The 25611-nt window shown below is 32.6% G+C and overlaps 1 protein-coding gene across 6 annotated transcripts in view; it reads left to right on the top strand.

Moving 5' to 3' along the window:
* LOC100762786 (gephyrin) overlaps nt 1-25611 on the top strand; it is a 375076-nt gene that overhangs the window by 121923 nt on the left and 227542 nt on the right. For 3 of the 6 annotated variants that reach the window (XM_035444850.1, XM_035444848.1, XM_027418334.2), the window contains exons 4-5: nt 6703-6795; nt 22488-22526. The exons of 1 other annotated variant lie outside the window; for it this stretch is intronic. In XM_035444850.1, the coding sequence (XP_035300741.1) occupies nt 6703-6795; nt 22488-22526 (132 nt within the window). The remainder of the gene's footprint in view (nt 1-6702; nt 6796-22487; nt 22527-25611) is intronic. 2 more of the 6 variants (XM_027418340.2, XM_027418336.2) reach the window with 1 other exon arrangement.

Below are 25611 nucleotides of genomic sequence, written 5' to 3'. Positions count from 1 at the left end.
GAACATTCACAAGAAGCCTTGGGGATGGGGAAGTGGAGTCAATATGCATAGTTGCTTCAGTGTTTTATATAAACCATATAGTTTTTGACAAAATGTACATTAATAGAGTAGGAGAATATGACACAAACAGAAAAAAGCATGAAAGTGAAACTGCTGATGGCAGCCCATCTAAATATATTCAGATGAAAAATATAGGAAATAGTTTCGAAAACTCAAAACTCTTTATGACCACATATCATCAAATGTTATGTTAGTCTTAATTCTCTAGAGACAGAATCAATAGGAGACTTATAGATACATAAAAGGAGATTTCTTTTGAGAAGGAATTCATGTGATAATGAAAACCAGGAATTCACGTGTTATACAATCTGATGTTGAAAGACAGAGAAAAAAAAATCCATCAATCTAGGGCCAAAAGTCTAAGAACAATAGAGCTGATGACATAACTCACACTTGAAATACTTGAAAACCAGTAATTGCTGCTTTAAGTTGCAAGATTCCATGGCCTCAAACCCAAATGTCCAAATGGAGAAGACTGATGTCTAAGCTTAAGTGAGGGCCATGGAGAAGAGAGATTTTGTAATTGATTAGGTGTTTGAACTCCTACAAATAGAGAATATCGGTTTGAAAATAATTTTAATTTGAAAAATAAAAATTCACTGCAGGTATAGAAAGTATAACTGAAATAGAAGGTTCACTAACAAGGGTTCAACAGATTGGAAGTAGAAGGAAGAAAAATATCAATGAAATAAAAAGGATATAAATAGGAAAGGAAAAAGGTCAAAGTATTTTTATTTCCAGATGATATTATTATGTATATGAGTTTCTAAGACTCCACCAGGAAACTCCTCGTACTGATAAACATGATTAATAAAGACTGAGATCACAAAATTAGCACGCTTGTATTAGTACACAAAATTAGTAACCTGCCTGTATACCAATAAAGAGGCTGAGATAGAAATCAAGGCTAATAATCATCAGAAGGGCAGTTACTAAGCAAAGTGATATGGCCAGTGGGATGGCTTAATAGTAAAGATGCTTCCTATGCAAGCCTGAGTTTAAAAAGCCAGATGTAGTAGTGCAAATCTATAATCTAGGCCCATACACAGTATAATGAGAGACAGACTCAGGAGAATTGGCCAGAAGTTTGCTTGCTGTTTGGACTACAATACCCTGCAACAAAAAAACATGCCTCAAAGTTGTAGAACAAGAAACTCGATCTAGACAGCTGCTCCCAAATAAACACACTGAGGCATATATTAATTACAAATGTTCACACAATAGCTTAGGCTTGTTAGTGTCTAATTCTCACATTCTGGATTAACCCATATTTCTTATCTGTGATTAGACATGTGCCTTGGTACTTTTTCTCAGTATGACATGCTCATCTTGCTTCTCTCTGCGTGTGTTAGTGACTCCTCTGACTCTTCCCATCTTCTTCCCATAAGAAGCCCTACTTTGGCTCCCCTCCCTAATTTATCCTGTTCAGCTATTGGCCAGTCGGCTTCTTTATTAAACCAATGGATAGTGACATATATTCACACAGTGTAAAGGGATATTTCAAACAAATGAATTTACTTACTGGAACCTGAATTTTCCCAGGTGAATACTACAATTTGTATTCTCTTAAATCTTTTCTTGCAATTTTAGTTTGCTTTACATTCTAACAGTAGTGAGTAAGCCTGTTGAGTATCATTGTATAATTCTTCTTGGCCATTTACTTATCTTCATTTGTGATGTACCTGTGTTTAGTGCTTTTCATAAACAATAGATTTATCTGTCCTGTCCTCATTTATTAGCAGGTGTACCTAGTCCTGAATACAAGTCCTCTGATACATGTACTATACAAATGTATCTCCACCGTCCTTCCTTTTTTACTCTCTGAAAAGTGTCTTTACTGAGCAACATTCCTAATTTTAATGAGTTAACCCTTTAACTCTTAGTTACAGTTAGTAGATAAATATTTCTCACTTGAATGAATGATTCTAAAAGAGTTCAGTTGTCAAGATGAAGAGAAAATCGTATTGCATCAAGTAATACAATTTTTGTATTAAGTACTTTTTAGAGGAAATCCTGTGAATTCATAAATCTGGATAATCATCTTTGAGTATAAGGGAAAAACCTTAGTAAAGTATTTTATCTTAGGAAATTTCTTTTTGGTAGAGTATGTTATTTAAAACAATAATACTGTGATACAATGACATTAGGTAGTGGTGCTATACTTAATCAAATTCTATGTATTCTTTGAAGTAATGCCTGTTACAAAAGGAAATTAGTAATGTTCATAATTTTTACAATAGAGTAAGTAGTAAATTCAGGAGGGTGTGCTACTCAAAGAGCAGAAATACTTACCAACTACTATTTAAACATTATATTAAAATTTTTGTTTTCATAGCATTTTCACTTTTTTCATTTAAACTTTTGTTCATTTGTGTATTTTCTGCTAGGCAAATTAAAGATATAATTTTAGCATTTTTTTCCAATTGCCCCAGCATCATTTTTAAGTTTTATCTTTATTTTCCCACTGATAGGAAAAGCTACCTCAGAGTCTCTTCCATTTCTGTTTCAGAGTCCAACTGTTGAAATTAATGTCTTTTTATGGCATATTGACTTTTTCAATAACTATTTATTAATCTTGGCTTCTTTGACGCAACTATTTAAAGTCTATGATTACTTTGTGCTATGTATCTTGCTGGGAGCTAGGAATGTAGTAAAGCAAATGCCACTTTGTTTAACCTGTATATTGAGACAAAAATTATGATATCGTTATATTGTAGGATACATACAAATACATAATTAGAAGAACTGAGAGACACAGAGAGAGGCCAATTCTATGCCTAGGCCCTTGGCATAGCAGTCTAAAATCCTTATATATAGGGGTTCTGGGGAAATGTTTTGTTTTGCTCTTTGATTACAGTTCTTGATACAGAACTCCTAACTCTCTTTTTGTGATTCTCCTTTTGTTTTCTCAGAAGAAATTTATTGTGTGGAGCATAATAAATTCCATAAGAGTGCCTATAGTATGGTTAAAAATTTGGACTCAATGTGGGAAATGGAAACATTAAAAACAAGAAACATTAATAGTCAGTCCCATATTGACTTCCCTTGCCCCAAACCAGAAGGTGTGTCTTGGTCCTCTCAGTCTGTATTACTTGCAGTGAGCCTGCTCCCCCCCCTTGAGATATTTACTATGCATGTAAGACAGAAGCCTTAGAATACATAAAATAGTCTACTGGGTGTTTCTTTTCTCACAGAGCTTCTGATATGATATTACAACATAATATATGATAGTGAAGAAATCTAAGATACCTGTTCTAGTTGCATAAGAGAATTGTTAATTCTAGCTGTAACAATAGGAGAAGGTTACTAAAGTAATTTACTTGTTGAACTTGAAGAATAGTAAACAAATTTTTCTTAATATATTTAGTAATAATCTTAAATAATGCCCTAAGCTATAGGAAATAATTTATTGGGTAGAATTTTCACAATATAGGAAGTATTACTAGAAAATACTATCCATGGAAATATAAAAACTAAAAAATATTGTCTATTTTAATCATTACTGTTTGATTGACTTGAAAGTCATTTTAGGACTTTAATAATAAGAGTAGTGGTATGACATAATTGATGCAAAATAAACTTGAATTTTTTCTGAGCATATATAAGAAAAATAGTACAATAGAATAATTAACATTCCCACTCTACTAGTGTCCCAGAAGAGAGATCAAGATCCTATTTTAAGTAGAGTAAGATATTGTCACACTAATAGTAAAGATATTGTCACTTTAATACTGATTAGTTTCCAATTATTATCTATTGGCTTTTTGTGGTTTTGAACTTTTCAGTGTCTTAAAACATATGATACCCAAAGCAATAAGTATTTGAAACTATACCACTACAACAAACAAAACCCATTTTACTAAAGTATACATGTTGACAAAACACCCACACAAATTAAATAAGTAAATGATAAGAATTATCTAACAAAAACATAAAGGTATTTTGAGTAAAACAAAAGACTGTTAGAAGAGAAAAACTAGTATCAAACACTGACAGATTACTTAGGCATAGAGAACAAAATAGGAGAGTTTTAATTTTATTTTTGAGACTATAATATAATTATATCACTTCTCCCCTCCTTCTTCCCCTTCCTCCTTCCAAACTAACCATGTATCCCTCCTTGCTTTCTTTCAAATTCATGACCTATGTTTTTGTCATTAACTGTTACTGCATGGATATCCCTAAATATAACCTGCTCAGTCAGTATAATATATCACTCGTGTATTAGTTTTCATGGCTGACCATTTGGTATTGGATAAACATTTAGTGTATTCTTTCTTGGAAATGACTCTTTCTCCCATTCTCAGCATTCCTGTATTTCCTGTAGTTCTTTTTGTAGGGTTTAGGCCTTGTGGTCTTTCCCCTTTCTCCTTTTCATTATTTTTTATTGTTTCATTTCTTTATAATTTATAGGTATTGTTTTTAAAAAGTAAGTAGATTTTAAGCAACAAAGTGTTTGGTGTTCATACTGTATTCTTTTGATAGTGAGTAGTTTAATTCTTCTTTCCTCTTCATATTCAGAAAGTTCAGAAAAATGTTTGATATATATATATATATATATATATTATATATATATATATATATGCAAAATATATATGGTATGGCAGCTTAAATAACCATAAACTCTCAATAACTACTCCAATTAACAGGTAAACTCTGTTCTCAGAACCTTACCATTATATCTTCCTTTATCTAGTAGAATGAAGCAGAAATTCATAAAATGTAAGTTCCAATGGCTAGGTATCAGTTTTCTCTTTTTTCAAAACCTTGTACCATAATGTTAGGAAATATAGGCTAGGTAAAGAATTGTCAGAAACCACATGGAGATAAAAAGCCTAGGGATTTACACCAAACCCTCAGACATTTAGTTCAGACTACCTAAACTCCTTCTGCTGCAGTTCAACCTGTATTATTTCAGTCACAGAGGTGACCCCCCCCCCAATTCTAAGGCAAACGTACCAGGCTGAGCCAGAAAACAAAAAGTTTGTGAGACATAATAAGTCACTGTTTTTGGTGTTATTGCTTTGTTTTCTTATCCAGTAGGTTTTCTGGTATACATAAATGCATCAATTGAATACATGTACAATTATTTCATAGTTTGCATTATTACATTCTTTTTTTGCATTAGCTACTTCCAATTCCCACTGTATTATGTAAATTGATCTATGTTTTATACTGAGTGACCAAATAGTTCAGAGAGTAAAACCGCTGAAATAAAATGGAATGAGAAGAAAAAAAGAAGAGGCTATCTGCTTTCTTCTTATAACTTCAGGAATAAAAATTGAAAATTTGAAACATCAAATTACTAATGCCTGTTTAAGAATGAAAGGTATTTTACAGGTGCAAAAAGAGAATGTAGCAGGATAAATTACTTTCTAAGATACCACAAATTACTAAGTTAAATATGATAAATTGTTAAGATAAATGATTACTTAAATTTATTCTTAAGCATGATAGAAAAGTAACTGAAAATATATGGTAATATATAGTCGGAAGGTATACTTCATATACTTAAGTAGACATATACAACACTTTAAGGAATCTCTAAAAGTTCTAATTCCATAGGAATTTGTAAAGAACAGAGAAATTCTTTATTCCAAACAAGATCCCAGATCATAGTCATACAAATATTACAATGATACTTTCAATAGTAATTCTAGAAAACAACATACTTATAGGTTATCCATTTTGAATAGACATTTTAGACAAAGACTTTTATTTAAGTCTTTGCACTGTTTTCTAGTGATGAGACTGAACAAATGCATTCCATGAAACAATAGGTTTGTGGTTTCGTATCTGCTTCTTCTTAACTCTGTTCTCTTGGTCAATATGTCTGTCTTTGTGCCATTACCATGCTGTTTTTATTACTATAGCTCTGTAGTACAATTTGAAGTCAGGGATGGTAATGTATCCAATAGTTCTTTTATTATTCAGGATTTTTTTCCTGTCCTGGGTTTATTCTAACACATATTGTACTCTAGAAGTGAGACCCAAGTATTATTTAATCTCTACTTTTTAAGAAATTCTTGTAAAATTAATATTGAAAAGTGCAAAACTTTTCTTACCTCCAATTGACCATAAAATATTTGTTCTTTAATGGGTAGAATATAAACATAATTGAGATTCTACAAAGTGTAATTTGAATTCCAGTTCTTTTCTTTCTAGTTCATGAACCTATGAACATTTTTCCTCTCTTTGAATTCATAATAGAAAAAAGTATGAGACTATTTTCTTGAATTTTTAATTAAGGTATGAATATTTAGGTGCTAGGATTCATGTTGTCAAGTAATAAGATTTTGTGATTAGCATATAGTTATCAACCTTTTAAACTTGAAAATATTGTGTAATGTCAAAAAGACCTTTAGCTAATCCATATGAGTACATAACAAACACAAATTATAAACTATGCCACTCCTTGCTGATGATACTTTATCGTCAGATTGGTGCTTGTGTCCGACTTTTCTATAATTAACAAAATAAATATCCCCAACTGAATTGTGTATTGATCAAGTATGAAACTTTTCAGAAATTGTCCTTTAAAAGTCTTTACCTGTTTTCATGCTGTCTGTGTAATGATTACTTAGGTTTTTGAGCAAGCAAGTAAGTTCTTTTGTGTGTGTGTGTGTGTTTTTTTTCTTTTAGGAAACTCTCATAGACTGGTGTGATGAGAAGGAACTTAATTTGATATTAACAACTGGAGGAACAGGGTTTGCACCACGAGATGTCACTCCAGAGGTGAGATAGAGTGTCTTTTTCATATTCAAGGAATAAACTGGTTACATTATTTTATATTCTGTTTACTATTTTCATATTATTTCTTTGCCTTTTCTAAGCAAAACTATTACTCATGGCTATGACAGTACCAATATTTGGTTGTAGAAGAACCTTTTGAAAAATATTTCTTGACTTTTTAAAAAATTTAATCTTGAAATTGGTGAATATGAGGAACTTTTTTCTGCTCTAGAAAATAGTACTTCATTTGTTTGGTGGCAGCTACACTTCAGGAGGTTATAGCAAATTGTTGCCATTGCAACTCAAAATTGGATTTGTTTCCCTCTTCTTGAAGTACCTTTGTCATTTGTCTCAAAGTACAGTAAATAATTACTATATATTTATACTAAATTGATGAAAAGGCACCATATTTTCCATATTTTAAATGTGGACAAATTTAATGCAGAATTTAATTATCTAAACAATGTAAGAAATAGTCATGGTTTATGGCTCAGAAGTATCTTTAACACAGGCAGAAAAAAAATAGGGAAATAATACAAGAGGAATACAGGGAAAGGGCCTTTAATTTGTTTTAAAAAAATGCAAATGTAAGTTACTGCTCTCATATAGTGGAAACTTATATTATCATTATGAGTTGGTTTCCTTTCCTTTTCAAATAAATGTTTCTGGCTCAATTTGTATTTCATATTAACTATGTACATCTATTTCCAAACCAGTATACTGTTGTATCTATTACCTTATTATTTTCAGGGTTTTTCTTTTCTTCATTCATTATTGTCTCTATACATTTTTAAATTTTGGTCCACAATAGAGTACACAAGAATCCCTGCACAAATACAGATTGCTGGGGCCCTCCTCTACAGTTGCTAATTGAAAGTGGGCTGCTGCTTTGTCTTCAGTATATCCCCAGAATTTTTCAAACAAATCCTTATTTGGCCAAGTTTCTAATCCATAGACTATATTTCTAAATTCTGAAAACTACTGTATACTTTTTGAAAATGTAATTTTCTAAAACAAGTCCTAAAATATTTTAATTGACTGCTTTCCTATTTTAATATCCTTTTTGATATTGGTAGTATAATTGGGATTATAAATAAAATACATTTTAAAGCATTCTGAAGAGTTGTTTTGTCATAGTGTTAACTTCAACTGTATAAATCAAAAGGTCATCCTTATGAATCTATTTAGTTTCTGTGTCATAACTTGACACCTAACATAAAGTGGTCATCTGACCAATTTATAATATGAGACTAACTGAAAAGAATGCAATTGACCTGGAAACTGTCTTTGCAGAGTTGTGGTTACATTTTATATGAAGTTACTGATTTTTTAGAATTTGGATATTATTTAAATCATATTAAGCTTCTATAATGAACCCATAGTTTTTGTATGATGGTTTGTTATGTTCACTTTACTATTTATTTTTACATCAGAAAAATACCATAAAATTCATTCATAACCAAATATGGTGTTATTTTAATTAAAAGGAAATAGTTTATACCATTAAGTATCTTGTTTACTATAATCTTGTTATCCATTAATTCTCTCTCTTCCACTGACCATCAAGGTAACCATAAATGTGCTGCATTCATTTACGTTAATGATACATGTGTGGAAGTTATTTTCTCACACTAATTAGTTCTTCAGTTCTTTATACACTGGTTGCCTTTCATTTCAATTAAATTCAGTTTTGACTTGAAGTTGTTCGGACTGTCCAAGTTTAAAGCTCAGTACCACAAGACTGTCTTTACATCTAATGTCATCAATAAATCTTGAGTTCCCCAGATTATGTATTCTTTATCTTGTTTTTCTTAAAAGTCTGTAGAGTCACTCACTTTTTCCCGGCCAAAAGATTATTAGCTATAATGTCACACAAAGTTTATTTATAGGTAGACAACTCAGAAGCAGCTTTTTTGAAGGGAGGCATAATTCAGTATGTAGGAGGGACCAATAACAGAAATCCCATGCTTTGTTCAGATGTAGTACATTTACAACACCCAAATGCATTCACCAATTTTTGGGCAATGGGAATCTTGATGCTCAATGGATTTCATAGCACTCAAACTCCACCCCATCTATGAGTGAGATGGAAAGTTTCAACATCTTAGTATTCAGTGTTTCTGATGACCAACACTCTCCAGAGGCTATGGCGATCCTCTTTGTAATGACAGCAAAAGGTACTCACTCCTATTGCTAAGGTTATTTCAGGAGTTTGGGGGATTCTGGATATAGAAGCAGGGGTTAGTCATTTAATCACTCTCTTGTTTAGTTTCCTTAAAATCAATGAGATGGAATTATACATGCTCCTGGGGTTCTGTGACATTCATTTTTAAAGTTTTTTTTTTAATATTTATGTGTAGATAGATATGTGGGGGTGGGATACACATAAGTATTTAAGTATATATGTGTGCATATATACATGTATATAAATATATATACATATACTTCAGTAAGTATACGTCTATTTACATGCATGTATACTTATGGCAGTATGTGTATATTTCACTTGTATATGTATATATACTTATATGCATATATACACATATGTATATACATGTATGTATACATACAAATATTAGTGCAGTTGCGCACAGAATTCAGGAGAGGCTATAGATCTCCTGGATCTAGAGTTACCGGTGGTTGTGAGATATGTGATATGGGTGTTGGGACCAGCCATAAGTCATGTCTCTATTCCCAGCTTTCATTTAACTTTTTAAAAATTAACATAAAAGGTGACAGGTTTCATTATGGAATTTTGATAATACTTTGTTTTTGTTTATCCTCTATTATTTGCACTCCCATCTCATCTGCCCCCAACCGCCTGCCTCAAGTGGTCCCCTTTACAGTTTATGCATTGAGTTATTTTCTCTTATCCTATTCATCCCTTTTACTTCAATTCGTCCCCCACTCTATTCTGTGTTGATGAACTATGTCCATACTCACTTTCACATAATTATACGTATTTAAAACTTAAGCCGTGTGCATTTGGTGGAAACCACTCTTAATATTTTGTATGAGTTTGCTTAAAGTGCCTCAAAATTTTCTTTTATTTGCTATATAATTCCCGAGTTGTTGAGGAGGATTTATTTTTAATGTAATTAAACAAACAAATTTATAGTCTTAATAACTAATTCAGAGTCCACCCATGAAATCTTCAAAATCTTGAGAAATTGGTTGATTTCTATCTAGTCATCATATTTGATCCTCTCCCATCTTTTACTTCTGATATTTATGCTATTCTAATACTTTTATATTTTATTTTTATTTTCTTATTTGCTACTATTTATTTATAGGACTCGTGCTATGACTTTTTATGTTTCACATATCAGAATTGAACAGCATTTTATTCTGATATGAATATCTATGACAAAAGCTGTTTAAAAGCTTTAATAAATAAGCCTTTTTTACATAATGGGGCCTCTAAAGCAATTGATTTTTTCTTTATACCGTTAAGGGCACAATTTGTATACTATTTAAAATGTAGCAGCATGTTCAATAAAAATTAAATTTAATTTTGGACTTAAACTATGCAACTATTTGTTTATATAATCATTGTCTTATGTATTTATACCCAACAGAGTATAGTGTGTTGGTAGGCACATTTATCTATATACAAATGTAACAAACTTTTTAAATAGTGCTAGAGCTTACCTGATACAATTACTCATTTGACAATTAAAAAATAATGCACAGTTCCTCTTCTATGGGACTACTATTTTATAATTATTAATTGTCAATTAGTTTGGTATACAAACACAAGGGACAATTTTTGGTCAGATGTTTGCTCTCTCACAGAAAACACATGAAAAGTCAAAATGGTAAATACAATAAAGGAAATAAAGCAAACCAAACATTACCAATGGTTATGAATTGTAAATCAAATAAATTCTAATCAGCTTAGATTTCTTTCTAATTCTGTTTCAAAAGGAAAGTATAAACAGAAAAGTCTATAAGGTTGTTTATGTTGCAGCCTTAAGGCTGTCAGCATTTATTTTCTCTAAACTATGGCTTTGTTTCTACTTATATATGATAGCATGGTCAATGTATTTCACTTATTAGCCTTATTTTAACATGAAATTTTTATATTTTCAGATGTATTGTGTTTCTTTGATCTCATGGTTGGGTAATTAATTTGCACTATAAAATGCTAAGAATTATAAAATTTTATGGACATAAGGCATCACTGCTATTTCTTAACTCTTTATGTTCACTTATTGCTTTAATCATGTGTGTCCAAAAAGAATCTTATGTTATCCTTAGAAACTAGTTTAATTATAGATGCTTGATTCTAGCCCAGACTAAAAGATTCAGAAGTATACAAAGAGTATCTTTATAATTATTAAAGTATTTGATAATATTTTTATCAAGTTAAAAAATATTAAGCTGCTTAATTCTCAAAAAATCATCTCTCAGAACTTTTTGAGGTTAGGCTAAAATAGAATTAAAGTTTATACGCAGATTTATAACTTTGATCATAATCCACTAGTTACACCTATGATTTATGTACATCTATATTCTTCAAGTTTGTATTTTTAGAATTCTTTATGTACCCAATGCCACGCTGTGTTCCAGATTTTAAAAATTATTAAAACATGATGTCTGTATTCAAAAAGTTGATGATCTATCACAGGACTCAAAATCTGACATAGGCTAAGTACTGCCTGGCACATCTTTGCATATGGTGTTAAGTACAAAAGGGAATAACATCTTCACATGAGTGAAAAAAATTTAAAGGTATTATTTGACATGTGTTTGTAATTTAGAATTTAAATTTTTATTATCCACATATTTGGAACACACAACTTAATTCACATGCCATCTATGACTGCAATGGATGAATTGAGTAGTTGTAACTGAAACTGTATAGTTTGTAAGCCTGAGTGAAATTCTCTCTTTATCTGTCTGTCTCTCTCTCTGTCTCTGTCTCTCTCTGTGCTGTCTGTCTTTCTGTCTCTCTCTCTCTCTCCCTTCTCCCCCTCTCTCTCTCTCCGCCTCTCGCCTCTCCCCCCAGATAGGATTTCTTTGTGTAACCCTGGCTGTCTTGGAACTCACTTTGTAGACCAGGCTGGTCTTGAGGTCACTGAGATCCGCCTGCCTCTGTCTCCCAAATGTACCACTACCACCCATCTCTTACACAAACTTGTCAACCCCTAGCCTGCTAAATGACATAAATCATGCCCAGCTTTCAAGTGTTCATGACTTTCATCTATGCTGTGTATTAACCTGAATCTTTTAGGTTTCCTTTCTATATTTTGTCATTTATAAGTAACAAACTTTTTTCTGCCCCTTTGAAATGTCTGTAATCATTTATTGTACCAATACAAAATCTATAAAGAAAAACATGTCTTGTGTTCTAAATAATAAGATTTTTAAATTTTAAACTTGATGAAATAGACTTCTTAATCATTATATAAAATCTTACTTTAAAAACACTAATATTTTTTGCAAAGTCTCTTGAAACAGTGTATTAATCATGATGAAGTAATCATTAGAAAGGACAAATAGTTAAGCTTTCAGTATAATTTTGAGTAGCTATAACCTAAATCTAAACTTAACCATTTTTTACATAGTATTTGAAGTACAAATGGACAATACATTTGTGTATGATGGAATGTGTTCTTTTGACCAACAGTTTATTTTGACAGTAAAGAAGAATCTCCCAACATGACTAATGTTGAATGAAGTAGAATATTCAGATCTAATACAAAAGAAACTCAAAGTTTAGGTCAAAGTAATGTGAATTTCCAAAAAAAAAAAACATATTTACAGCCTACTTTACATTTCTTTGGAAAAGATTATTATCTAAGCTTCTACAGTTTGTTCAACTCAGGTAGTTAGGTATCTTTTCCATGAAATATCCACTTTGTAAATCAAAAATTAGTGCTATTTATTATATAAGCATTTGTTTTGTCTCAAAATCTTGAAGTTCATATTTTTCAAATTGTAATCATGTATACTATAAGCCATGTTTTTCTTATTCAATCATTAATCTCCTTTCTCATAATTCTTAGAAAACAAGAATACAGTGAGTTATTGTAAAGAAGACAAAATTGACTTTAGTTACTAATTGCCTTTTAATGATTCAATATTCTATTGAATGTAAGAATTTGTATTTAATAATTTCACCTGAAAGTTAACATCTATCATTTTAAAGACAGAAACACTTTTTTTTAAGGTAAAAGCATAGGGAAGCTAACATCTTAATTAATTTGTCTTATAAAGATAATTTTATTTTTAACATAAATTGTTTGAAATATTCATTTACTTTTAGCTGCATATCAGTTTTTCTATAGAAGACACTGATTATTTCACTGCATCTATCATGTATTGGAACTTTAGGATATTCAACCTCTAATATATGTTATGATCCCTGGCCTCCCCCACATACACACAGACACACAATAAAAATATACATGCTATGAATATTCTTTTATACTACTGATTATATTTAGTAAAAAATAAACATAAATAACTGTTAAACATAGTAAAATTAAAAGCAACCATAAGGAATACCTCAAATCTGTTCTTTTTATGTAGAATCGTGTAACAATATGAAAATGTCTACAAAGCAAAATACTCAAAAACTTTAACCTTGAAATATTTTAAACTGATCTGAAAATCTCTGTGTAGAGATTTGGTAGCTACAGTTGAGATCATTTTAAGGAGCTATCCTATAATTTTCATGCAATGGCTTGAGACTTACAAAATATGTTCCCATGCCTAATTTTTTACTAAGCATGTGAAGAAACAATACAGTGCAGGTAAAATCTTTTATATTGTTGTCAGAAATACCCGGATTTGAGCACTGTCTCTCCTACTTTGTATAAAAATTTAAGACAAGTTAAGCTATTTAAGCCTAAATTTTCCTTTCTACTGACTTCACTAATGTCTTTCTCTCAAATTTGTTGCTTGTAACAATAAATAATGAAAATAGTCCATGATAGACTCTTTTGAGTATGTCTACAAAATACGGATGTCAGTTGACATTTCCCACATAGTGTTTTAAGGCATGGCACAGAAAAACAATATTCTACACAATGTGAGAGTTATTTGTGTACCTGGTTTAGCTAGCTTCTGATAACCTGCCTCTAAAGTTTACAAAGTTATTTATTTATTTATTTATTTATTTATTTATTTTAGTTTCACCTATTTTTCTTAGGTCTTTAACTCCATTATTAGTCTAAGTTTCTATAGCTTGGTTTGATATGGCTCAGGTGTTTAAAAAGATAGCTTTTTAGCAATAGCTACCAACTAAATTAAATATATCATTGACTATTATATGAAAACACAAACACTGGGCTGGGTAAAAGACTCAGTGAATGATGAACTTGATGCTGAAGCATGAGGACCTGAGTTCAGATCCCTAGCATCTGTATAAAAGATGGATACAACAGTGTGTTCCTATAAACTCAGCATTGGGGTTGGCAGTGGTGTAGACAGCCAGATATTGGGAGCCCACTAGTTAGGCAGTGTAGCCTAAATGAGTAGCTCCAGTTTCACTGAAAGTGTGTCTCAAAAAAATGAGGTGGAGAGCAATAGAGGAAGATACCTGATACTGACCTTTGGCCTCCACATGTGCATTCCTTGGCTAGTGTACCCATATTCATGAGCATACATAATGCATATATGTACACATATACACAAGTCAAAAATTATGCATGAGTATTACATAACATATGATGTATTGATGCATAACTATCTTACACTGGCATAAACAGTAGTGGCCCTCTTTATTGGTTAGAGTTGCTAATTAATTTTGAAAAACAGCATCTATTTCAGAACACAAACGTATTTATGAGCTTCCACACTGCTAACAACTTCATTCCTTGACTTTCGTGAACTTAACAAGTATTTATGAAACACCTTGAGCACTGCTGAGCTTAGTGCTAAACTATGTGTATTGCTAAAGTATATGGTCACATGACAAATCATAACAATATAAATCAATGCCAGAAATATGCTCCCAATTCAAGCCAAACAGTTGAGTATTTTATAATTTAAAGTGATAGAAGAGAAATTGGTTTCAAATGTGGAGAGAGGGATGTGAGTAAGGAAGAAGTTAAATTTATGAGGACTGTCTATGGATATAAATTTAAAATCTTGCTTAGAGGATAGGATATACCATTATGTACAAGGATGGATATTCTAGACTTAGGTGTTTTAGAATGCTTACAGTAGCACAGTGGTTATAATTGAGAGATTCCTTAGAAACAACAACTTGTAAATGCACTATCACCAAGTAAGACATTAAAATCATGCCATCAAAACTTAAAATGTACCTTTGGAGATGCAGAGATGGCCTAATTGGTAAAGTTCTTGCTTCATAAAGCATGACAGCCTGAGTTAAGATCTCCAGAACCCCATAAAGAGCTAGTTATAATGGCTCACACTCGAAATCCTAATCTGTTAAGGCACAAACAGGATCTCTAGCATGTGCTGGCCATCTAGAAACTCTTCCTCAGTCAACAAAGCCAAGATTCGTTGAGAAGCCATTCTTGTAAAATAAGGTGGAGAGCAGTAGGGATTGATACCAAACATTGAACTCCATGCACTCATGCACATGCAAATACCACACATGTACACACAACATAGACCTGTCTAATTTCGCATTTCTCAAGTTTATATAAACAAATAAGTCTAATTGTTTATTTTAGAGACAGAGTTTTATGCCCTCATTTTAAGGCCAGGGGCACATGTGTGTGATTGTAACTCAGAAGTAAAGTGCTTGCCTAGTGTGAATGAAGGCCTAAGCATGAGTTCTGACACAGCGGGGAGGGACAGATGGACAAAGAGGTAAGGAAAGAAGAAAGAAGAGTCCTGATTTAGTCCAACAGCCTAGTAACTGTTCTTGCAATTATTAGTGTACAAAATTTAAGCTGCTGGGAAGTACATTTCAATTTTGTTGATTTGTTTGTGAACTTCAGCCAGTACTTTTCAGAATCAAGACAATCAATAAATACTGATTTTTTTCAGACTTCTATATATCTACCATTTTCTATAAAATTGCTGTTTGTAATTATGAAGAAATCACAGCATCATAGTTTCAGGAAACTAAGGGCCTTTGGTTTTAAAGGCTGAGTGTGTTCATTCTGTCATTCCCCAACTTTTACTTGGACATCTCAATCAGTATTTCTTCCTAAACTTTCACTGCTGGAACAATCCTAGTTGATTGAAAGCCCAAACATATTAAGATAAATTTGCTACATTATGACTTACCCACTAGTTTTTTTTTTCCTCTCTTGACTATGCATGAGAAAAAATAATTTTGTACAATGGCATAGGTTGACGAATACTACATTTTCTGTCCCTAAGTCTTCATACTTTTGTAATTTTTCATTAATCTTTCCCTCCAGCCACAAACTTTCACTAAATTGATGCCCTTTCCTCGGCCTATACATCAAAAGGAAAAACGCAATTGGAAAATAAGGCCAGTGGAAAAATTAAAGGCATAGAATTTTCCTTTAATTCTGTACCTTTAAAGGCATAGAATCACTTAAATACATTAATTAGAGGTGAGTTTCCATTTAAAAACATGAAAATGAAAGGCTTCTATTCTACTTAACAGCATTAAAGATAGAAAAATACATTATTTCTAGACAGTATCTTCCAAAAATGACAGGAATACTGCACCTATGAATCTGCAGCAGGTGTATATGATTCTCTTCACAAGACCTGTACAAAATCAAGCTTATTAACATTGTAGCATGGTTTAGGGAGGGGTTCATGAGTCCCAGTCCTTAACTAAGGAAATATGGACACTTAATGGCTTCTGAGAGAGGGGAACTAGTTGTCTTTAAGGGTATGGACCTTGATAAGTTGATGCTTTAGTGAATGGGAAACACCTAGAAGTATGTGAACAACATAAATTGGATTTGTTAGGTTATTGAATTTAATAAAGAGACTTAAAGTTGGGAGGGACAGAAGGTAGAGGTGGGAGTGGATCTGGGAGGAGTTAGACAAATTGGAAGAGAACATGTTTAAAATATACTGGTTCATACATATAATTTAAAATGAAAATATGCATTGCCTCTTCCATCAGAATTTTAAAAATGAGGTAATCTCATTTTATATGTTAAACAATCCACAAATAAAATAATATCTTCAGTTTTCCTAAATACATGATTAAATGGCATACCTTTTCTTTGGGAGAATGTGTTTTAAGCTTTCATAATGCCCTCATAGGGAAGAAAGATCATGCAAATTATGGGATGCTTGCTTTCTAATTGGACTTCTTACTAGAATTGTAGTGTTGCCCTTGTAGCTATTTATAAAACAATGTGAACAAAACAGACTTTCTGGGTTTAAGTCTTAGAGTCACTTTTTACTAGTATGTGACTTTACACAGTTTATGCAAAATATACTTTTATACCTAGCTTTATTATGTTCAAGATGAACTCTGAATGTTTAACTCATAGAATGATTATGCTAGTTAATATAAACAAGCCATTTTCATTCATATTTTGCTAATATAAAAAGAACACCTGGATTTTGTAACTTATTAAAGAAATATTTAACTCATTTAAATATTCAGTGTACAAGGCTGAAAGTAAATGTTGGGTATCCTTATTGGTTTGGCCTCTAATGTGGGTCTAATGATGGATACAATCTTTGCAGGAATGTAAATGAGATTAAGAGTTCATATTACCTGGCAGGAAGCAATTTACGCTTATTGAACAACATGATCTTGGGAGAACCCAAAAGGATATACAGGCATTTTTAAGCCCTTCCATGGGCAGCTACATCCGTAGTCTAAGGACCTCACCAACTAGGTCCACTTTTTTGAAGTTTCATATCATTACCCATTGTCACCCACTGGTGAAAAGCCTATAACATATGAACTCTTGGGAGAAGAAACCATATCTAAACAACAGCTCCCAAAGTAGTGTTTCCTTCACTGTGTCATGCAAACTGGCTTAAGACTCTTCAGCTAAATCAATCTTCCTCTTTTAGCCTCCCACTTGGACTGCAGACATGTACAACTATACATGTCTGCATGTATACATTCCTTTTAATATCATTCACTAAAAACAAATCTTTAGCTTAAAACATAAGTGAATATTGGTTTGTTAAATACTGAAAAGATTTCCCTGTGGAGCAGGGGTGGGGGGTGGGGGAGTGGGGAGTAAGCATGCTAAACACAATAGTGTAGTTGTAGAAGAGGCAAAGGAAACAACAGAGTGAACCTGTTAAATGCTCATTTTATTTGAATTTATTAGAGTTTACTAGTGGATGAAATTACTTTCCAACTGATACTTGCATGTATGTTGTTACTAATGAACACAGGCTATAATAACCAAATAGTCTCAAAAGATACATGTTAGTATAATTGAAAACAAAATAGCAATAAACTTTTTATTGATATTAATACTAAACACAGATTTGACTAGAGACATATACTAGAGTATAAAGATTTGAGATTATTCTTTTCTTCATTACAAACTGAAATCAATAATGTGAATTAATCTCTATATTAGATAGATATTAGATACTGCTTTTTACACAATGCTTATTAGAGTTTCAACAAATATATATACACATATATTACCATGAACTCAAATAGTATCACTTTTTTAAAGTGACAGTGTATTTGTGATTTTTTTATTACATAATAGAAACCTGATAGAAATTAATCAAATGGATTCAAAGACAATATTATTTGGGATGATTCTGATAATTTAGTCAGTGTTATTTCCTTATAATAGAATATGGCAAAACATAACCGCTATTAAATATGAAGGAGAGGGCTAGAGAAATGGCTCAGTGCTCTTGCAAAGGGCCCATGTTTAGTTCTTTCCATATTGGGCCAGTCACAGCTGCCTGTGACTCCAACTCCAGGAGAATCAGGTACATCTGGCCACTACTACTGGCACCTGCACTCTTGTGCACAGACACACATACATACACATAACTAAAATTAAAATAAATCTTTATAAAAATGAAGTTATCCAATATGCTAGAATTTTCAATTTCCAATACTATTAATGTCACATAGTTAAGAATTGCCAGGCCGGGCGTTGGTGGCGCACGCCTTTAATCCCAGCACATGGGAGGCCGAGGCAGAAGCAGAGGCAGGTGGATCTCTGTGAGTTCAAGGGCAGCCTGGCCTCCAGAGCAAGTGCCAGGATAGGCTCCAAAGCTACACAGAGAAACCCTGTCTCAAAAAAAAAAAAAAAAAAAAAAAAAAAAAAGAGGGATATTGGTTCAAAGGATGCTTAGAAGAAAGCAATAAACTGTGGTAGTATACTGTTATCTGTTTAATTTCACTGGGAATGATTAGCCAAATATAAAAACAAAAGTACACAAAAATCAGTTAATGATTTAGGAATCTAATTTACATAAAAAATAAATTATCTTAAAAGAATGAAGACATTGTAGTGGTGGATGTCACAATTTCTTTGTCTGCCCCTTATATTCTTCACTTCCTTCCATCAGTTTGCCTCAAATAACATAATAATCTTGCATGTAATAATCCTCAGGATGAGACTATGGAGGAATAAGATAGGCCACTATTAAGAAGTGATTCTATACAGAGTTTTGCAAAGAATGGAATACTTGGGCATGAAGTTTAAGTATTTGAACTCAGGTGAAATAGGTTCCAAAAATTGTAAATTATATAAAAAACAGTTGTTAATTTTTAGCATTATTAAAATGTATCATTCTTACTGTAATGTATCTCTTACTTGCTATTCAGGACTCCATTTTATAGTTAGCCCTTTTATAATGGGATCGTTTAATAACAACCCCACTGGTGATATTTAAAAGAGATTCACATCACATACATTATTCTTTAACAGTATAGTTAGAAGTTTGCGTAATCATGTAACACATGTGAACCTGTATAGGTCCTATTTACTCCTTTTCATTACTGACTTTGGCCATTTTTAAAGCTTACTGATACTGTACTTCCTTAAGGTGAGATTCTTCTTTGTGGAAAATGAATATCACCATAAGAAATAAGTAATATTTAGAAGAATGAGAGGCTTCTTTTATATAATAATCAAAGCAAATCTTGTCTAAATATAACTTCACTCAGAGGTGAATCACTGACATCATTAACAATTTCATGTATCTTTACTCAGATTATGTTATTATCTTTTGTCTTATAAATATAAAATATCTTTAGATATCAAACTTACTTTTTAAGAAACAGATGGAAAACATTTGCAGAAACTATATAGTTTACATCATAACTGCCCAGTTCTGACATCTCTCTAGCACAAAAACATCCATAGGCATTATAAATGATTGAAAATCCCCAAATCTAAGGCAAGAGATATTTATCCAGGTACAAGAGGCATGCAGAACACCAAATACACCAGACCAGAAAGGAACGTCCCATGTCACATGATAATCAAAATACTAAATGTACAAAACAACAACAAAGGATCTTGAAAGCTGCAGCAGAGTAAGGTCAAGTCACACATAAAGGCAGACCTATGAGAACTGATGTTCTACAAATTCAGAAAGGGCACAGATGCCAGACCAAACTACTGTACCAAGAAAGGATACCAGTTCTAAGCAAAGGAGAAAGAAACATTTTACATGACAAAAACAGTTTAAGTAATTTGTGATCACTAATCTAACTTTACAGAGACTACTGAAAGTAAAACTTGGGTCAGAAAAATAACCCCAAGATGGCACATGAAATAAAAGAACAATTTGAGAACAGCTAATCAAAAGATGTTTACAAATGACTGATTGAGGCTATTGTTAAAAAAAATTACTGTAAACACTAAAATTGAACTTCCATGTATAAATTTTACTTGACTGAAAGCCTGTTCTATTGGTTTGTATGAATCATATCAAAATCTAAAGATGATTCTCAGATTGCCAATAATCTGAGAAAACAGACAATAGGCAGAGTCTGGGTTTTGGACTATAATTTACTAGGCTTATGTTAGAGCTGTCCTATCTTAGTTGGTACTAGTATCCTTATCTGCTAATCTACAAGCTCAAAATATGTGTGAGCTTTCAGAATACTCTCAGATTTTGAGATTAAAGAAAAAGAATCCTGCTGGGCAATGGTATCATACACCTTGAATCCCAGCACTGGGGAGGCAGAGGCAGGAGGATCTCTGTGAGTTCAAGGCTATCCAGGGCTGTTACACAGAGACACACTGTCTCAAACAAAATAAAACAAAGAAAAACAACCCTCCAAGTAATTTATGCTTCTTCAACTTGAGTGTATAATATACATTATATATTCATGTGCTGTTCAAGATGTTGAGGATCCAGAACAGATGTTCTCTATGTTGGGCCAGTTAAGTGGCTCAGAGGGAAAAGGCACACATGTACACACACACACACACACACACACACACACACACACACACACACACACACACATCCAACATAAATAAATATTTTAAAGTTGGTTAAAGTTCTCCATGAAATTTACCATAAAGATACAAAAATTTTACAATAAATTTATCAAAATATCTTATATAAAGACTCTTAAAGATGAAGCGTAAACCTAAGAAAATAAGTAGTGTATAATATTAGAGATAAGTTCTATAGTTCAAAATAAACCCAGGAAAGATGATTGTTAGTCTGGACAGGAAAAATCATTGTAATTAAAATAGACCATTCATTAAGGAAGATGATGTTTAAGCAGTGACCTAAAGAAGGAAAGAGGAATGAAACATGTAAAATGATTATGTCTCTTTAGTGTAATAGAATAGAGGTATAGGATGACTCCCTTGTATGTTAACAAGAAACCACTTGGGAGGCAATTAACATAGTGTAGGTGAAAAAATGAGAATGGTTCAAATTGTAGTAAAAAGGAAGGAAGAAGAAAGGTATCAAAGGACTGGAGAGGAGAGGAAAAGAGGGGAGAGGATGAGAGAGGAGTTAGTTTTGAGACAAGTGTTGCCCTGACTCTCCATAAACACATGATTCTCCTGCCTTGGCCTCCCTCTCAAGTGCTAGAATTAAAAGCATCAGCCACCATGCTGAGCTAGTTGATATACTTTGAAAGAAGTAACAAATGGAGTAAGAGTGAGAGAAGTCAAGAGGAAGAGGCAGAATTTGACTTTCATGTTTTGAGGAATGAATTGTGAAATTCCATTTAATTTCACAATTCAAATGAAGTACATTGAAGGAAAGGTAGATCTGGGGAATTAAATTGGGCCTTTACTTCAGTCACAGAAATATGAACTGCCTTGGAGCTCAAAGCAAATGTCTGCAAAATTTTTGAATCTTTGATATAAATTAAAATCCATGACAATTGGTGAGATAACCAAGGTATTAGCTAGAATCAATGTGTATTATTCATATTACTGCCCCCTGATGTTATTTTTTCCTAATCCACTTTTTAAAAGGTAGGTAGTTTCTAGAAATTATCCCCTCTGCTTACTCAGAAAGAATGGAAGGAATCCCACTGAGTCAGAATCTTGAACAGGAAAATACTATTAGTTCATCATCCTCAAATTTTGCCTTGATGTGAATTTTCCCAAGTACCTCCTTGCTGGAAACTGTTTGCACTGGAGGTAAGTGTGAAAGGGGAGGTTGTGGGGAATGATGGGGTGAGGGCTTCCTAAACCTTTCTCAGACCTCAGAAATGGTTTGATTCTGAGGAAGAGAAGGTTCAGGCTGGTTCTTCTTTCCCTGAACCAGTTCATAGAGCCCTAAATTTGACCTGCTTTCCTCAAACTGGGAATCAGAAATCCCTTTTCTCTTCTGTTTTTCTGCTGCAGAAATTCCCAACATTCCCATTTTGTGGGCTCCAGAAAGGGGTAAGCGAAGACTTCAATCCCAGCCAATCATTTCCAGATTAATACTTTTTAGTGTTTTGGTTTATTTTACCATCATAAAAAAATGCTTGGACCCATTTTTCCCATCTATTTAATTTCCTTGTGGATTGTTATGTATCTATGTTCTAGGGTCATTCTGTATCCCTGGCAATAAAGTTCAGATCCATCTGCTGTTTCCATTTGTGTGCTATTCTCTTGTGGATTCTCATACGCAGTTTATGAATTATTTCCTAGATGGAAGACACCCAATTCAGGGACTGTTTTCACTCCTAGGTTGCATCTTTTCCTGAATGGTGTTTTGTTCCCCTGCTGACAGCTTGTCATTACCTTACTCTATTGCTTCTGATGGTCTGCCATTGCTTCTCTTCTGTCCTGTCTTCCTGCTTGATTGCCTTTGGATTTTCTCTACTTTTTGCCTAATTTCATCTGCTGAACAATTTGTGTTCTTCAGTCATTGGTGCTTTACTCATCAGCAAATGCCCTGGTACCTTCATATCCATCTGCTATTTTAGCATTTTAGACTGCCCAGCATTGTCTATCTGCCCCCCTGCCGTTTCCCCGTTTCCTTATACAGTGGCCTACTAAGTTCTCCATCTGCCTGCCTGTTTTACCCTTTTCAGTATGCTTATAATATTGTTACTTAGGTACAATTTTTTTTTTTTTTTTAGAACTTCTACTCCAATTGCCTTGTGCCACTGGATTGGACTGCTGATTACTTTGCCTGACTATTGCCTCATCTTCCTATTTTCTCCCATTGGCTGTACCATTATTTTATTTGAGTCATGGCTTTCATCTCCAGTGAATTTGTGACTTGCTGGTTTGCTCATACTGCCTCCTTTATATTTCTCTGCATCTAATGAATCACTGCCATTGTTCTCCTGTTATCTCTAACCCTGATCAGATGTTACTTCCAAGGAAAATTTTGCCTATGTATTGTCCAAACATGTCTTAAAAATAGGAAAATGCTTTGTTATTTAACAGCCCAGTTCAGTTTACTCCTAAACTGATTCAAAACTCAACTACCACCTGTTATTTTTTCTTTTTAATAGAATCATCATTTGTCTCTTTTTTAAAGATATTTTTAAAACATGCATCATCCTTGCCTCAGTTACCTTTCAACATCACATGTTAGACATATTGTTTTCTTGTGTGTGGGATCTTTCAGTAATTTTCCATATTCAAAATTTATTTAATTTATTTTGCTTAATTTCTCAAAGATTGCAACATAACATTTCAATTTTATCTTTTAAGTTAGGTCAGAAGAATTTTTTAAAACTTTAAAAATATTAAATGTATTATTTTCTGTTTCTTTATAGTTCAGATTAGAGTAGCTTTCAGCTCTGCTCCACTTTTTCCTTGGAGAATATAATTTCTTAGCCTCCCCAAAACCTACTTAGAACCAGCAATTTAGAGATCCTTTTGATGTATCCATCTTTCCCTCCTTTATACCTTTTCTTTGAGTAGAGTTTTGAAATTTACGTTTTCAATTGTTTACAGAATGCTTGGCATCTAAAAAATATTTTGAACTATTTGAAAATAGTTTGTAGTCTTATGTTGACAAGAAAAACCAAATAGGAGAAGCAGAGAATTTTGTAGAATTTGCAAGTCTAAGAAAATATGTAAAGTGGGATGTTTACAAGTGCATGCACATGTGTATGTATAAATTTTAAATGTCCTTTACATTTACAATATCTTTTTGCTTGAAATGTGACAAATGATAAGTATCCATATTCAATTTTATTTTATGCCATTAAAGCAAGTGAGATAGGGAAAAACCTTGAAACTGTTGGGAATAAGTATTGACAGGATATTTTTAAGAATTCTGTCATAATAAAGAAAATTAGTATGAAGAAAAAGGTTATATTAGGAATGCCAAAATAATTTCCTAGCCTTCTGGTGCATGTCCTTAATCCTAGCTTTTGGGAGGCAGAGGCAGATTATCTGTGTTTGAAGTCAGTCTGGTCTACATACTGAGTTCTAGACCAGGCCAAGAGAGAGCTACACAATGAGAACCTGTCTCAGAAAGGGGGGCAGGGAAGAAATGTATTGCTTGAAATTTACCATTTAAGTATAAAAATCATTAGTATTAGTATTTTCAGTTGCATTTATATAATCATTACCACTGTTACAGAATCACACAAAATAAGATATATATTTCTGATATTCCATCTCTAGCCCCTGGCAAATTTTATTTTCTGTTTTATCAATTTGCCTATTCTAAGTACTTCAAAATGGAAACACAAATCGTTTTGTCTTCTGTCTTGTTTCACTTAACATAAGGTTCTTAAGCTTCCATGAAGTAGCATGTATCAGAAGTCCATTCCACTTTTCCATCCTTTGTATACTGTTCAATTGTTGAGTAAGCACTTGAGTTGTTTCTGCCTTCTGACTACTAGCAGCAGTGCTTCTGTGAATATTGGTGTACAGCTATTTTTTACTCAGTTCCTTTGGCTCTACCAACAGAAGTATGTGTCGGAATTAATTAATAGCAAAGAGTTCAGGGAAATTGTGTAACAAGCATGAAAAGTAGATAAGTCCAAGATGCTATAGCATGAAAAGAAAAAATAATAAACTTTTGGACAAGTTATAAAAGACTAACTTTTAAGTTTTTAAAGATTTTATATTCTGTCAATGAAAGGATGAAGTTGCACAGGTCTTGAATGTTTTAGATACAGCAAAACAATTCTCAAGACAATTTAAAAATTTTTAAAGAAGAGAATGGTTTCTTTCAAATCAAATAAACATTTAAGAGAAGAGAGGTATTTGAAAGGCAAGGTTTCAGTGAAGGTGACTAAGATTTGAAACACAGTAGTATTTAGAGGACCCATCATTTTGATTCAATGGTCTTTCATCCTGGGCACCAAGTGTACTTACAAAGACTCTCCTAAAACAGGTTCTACGACTATGGATTTCAACAATATATATATATATATATATATCTCACAGTGTGAGGAAAATATAATTTTTTTCTTTTATTGAAAATATTTTTTCAAACATAATATATCTTGATTACAATTTCCCCTCCCTCTACTTCTCTCAGTTTCTCCCCGCCTTCCCTACCATCTGG

This window comes from Cricetulus griseus, chromosome 5, assembly GCF_003668045.3.
Source record: "Cricetulus griseus strain 17A/GY chromosome 5, alternate assembly CriGri-PICRH-1.0, whole genome shotgun sequence".
Taxonomy (NCBI): Eukaryota; Metazoa; Chordata; class Mammalia; order Rodentia; family Cricetidae; genus Cricetulus; species Cricetulus griseus.
Note: the sequence above shows the minus strand (reverse complement) of the source record. Positions and strands in the feature narration are given on the sequence as shown.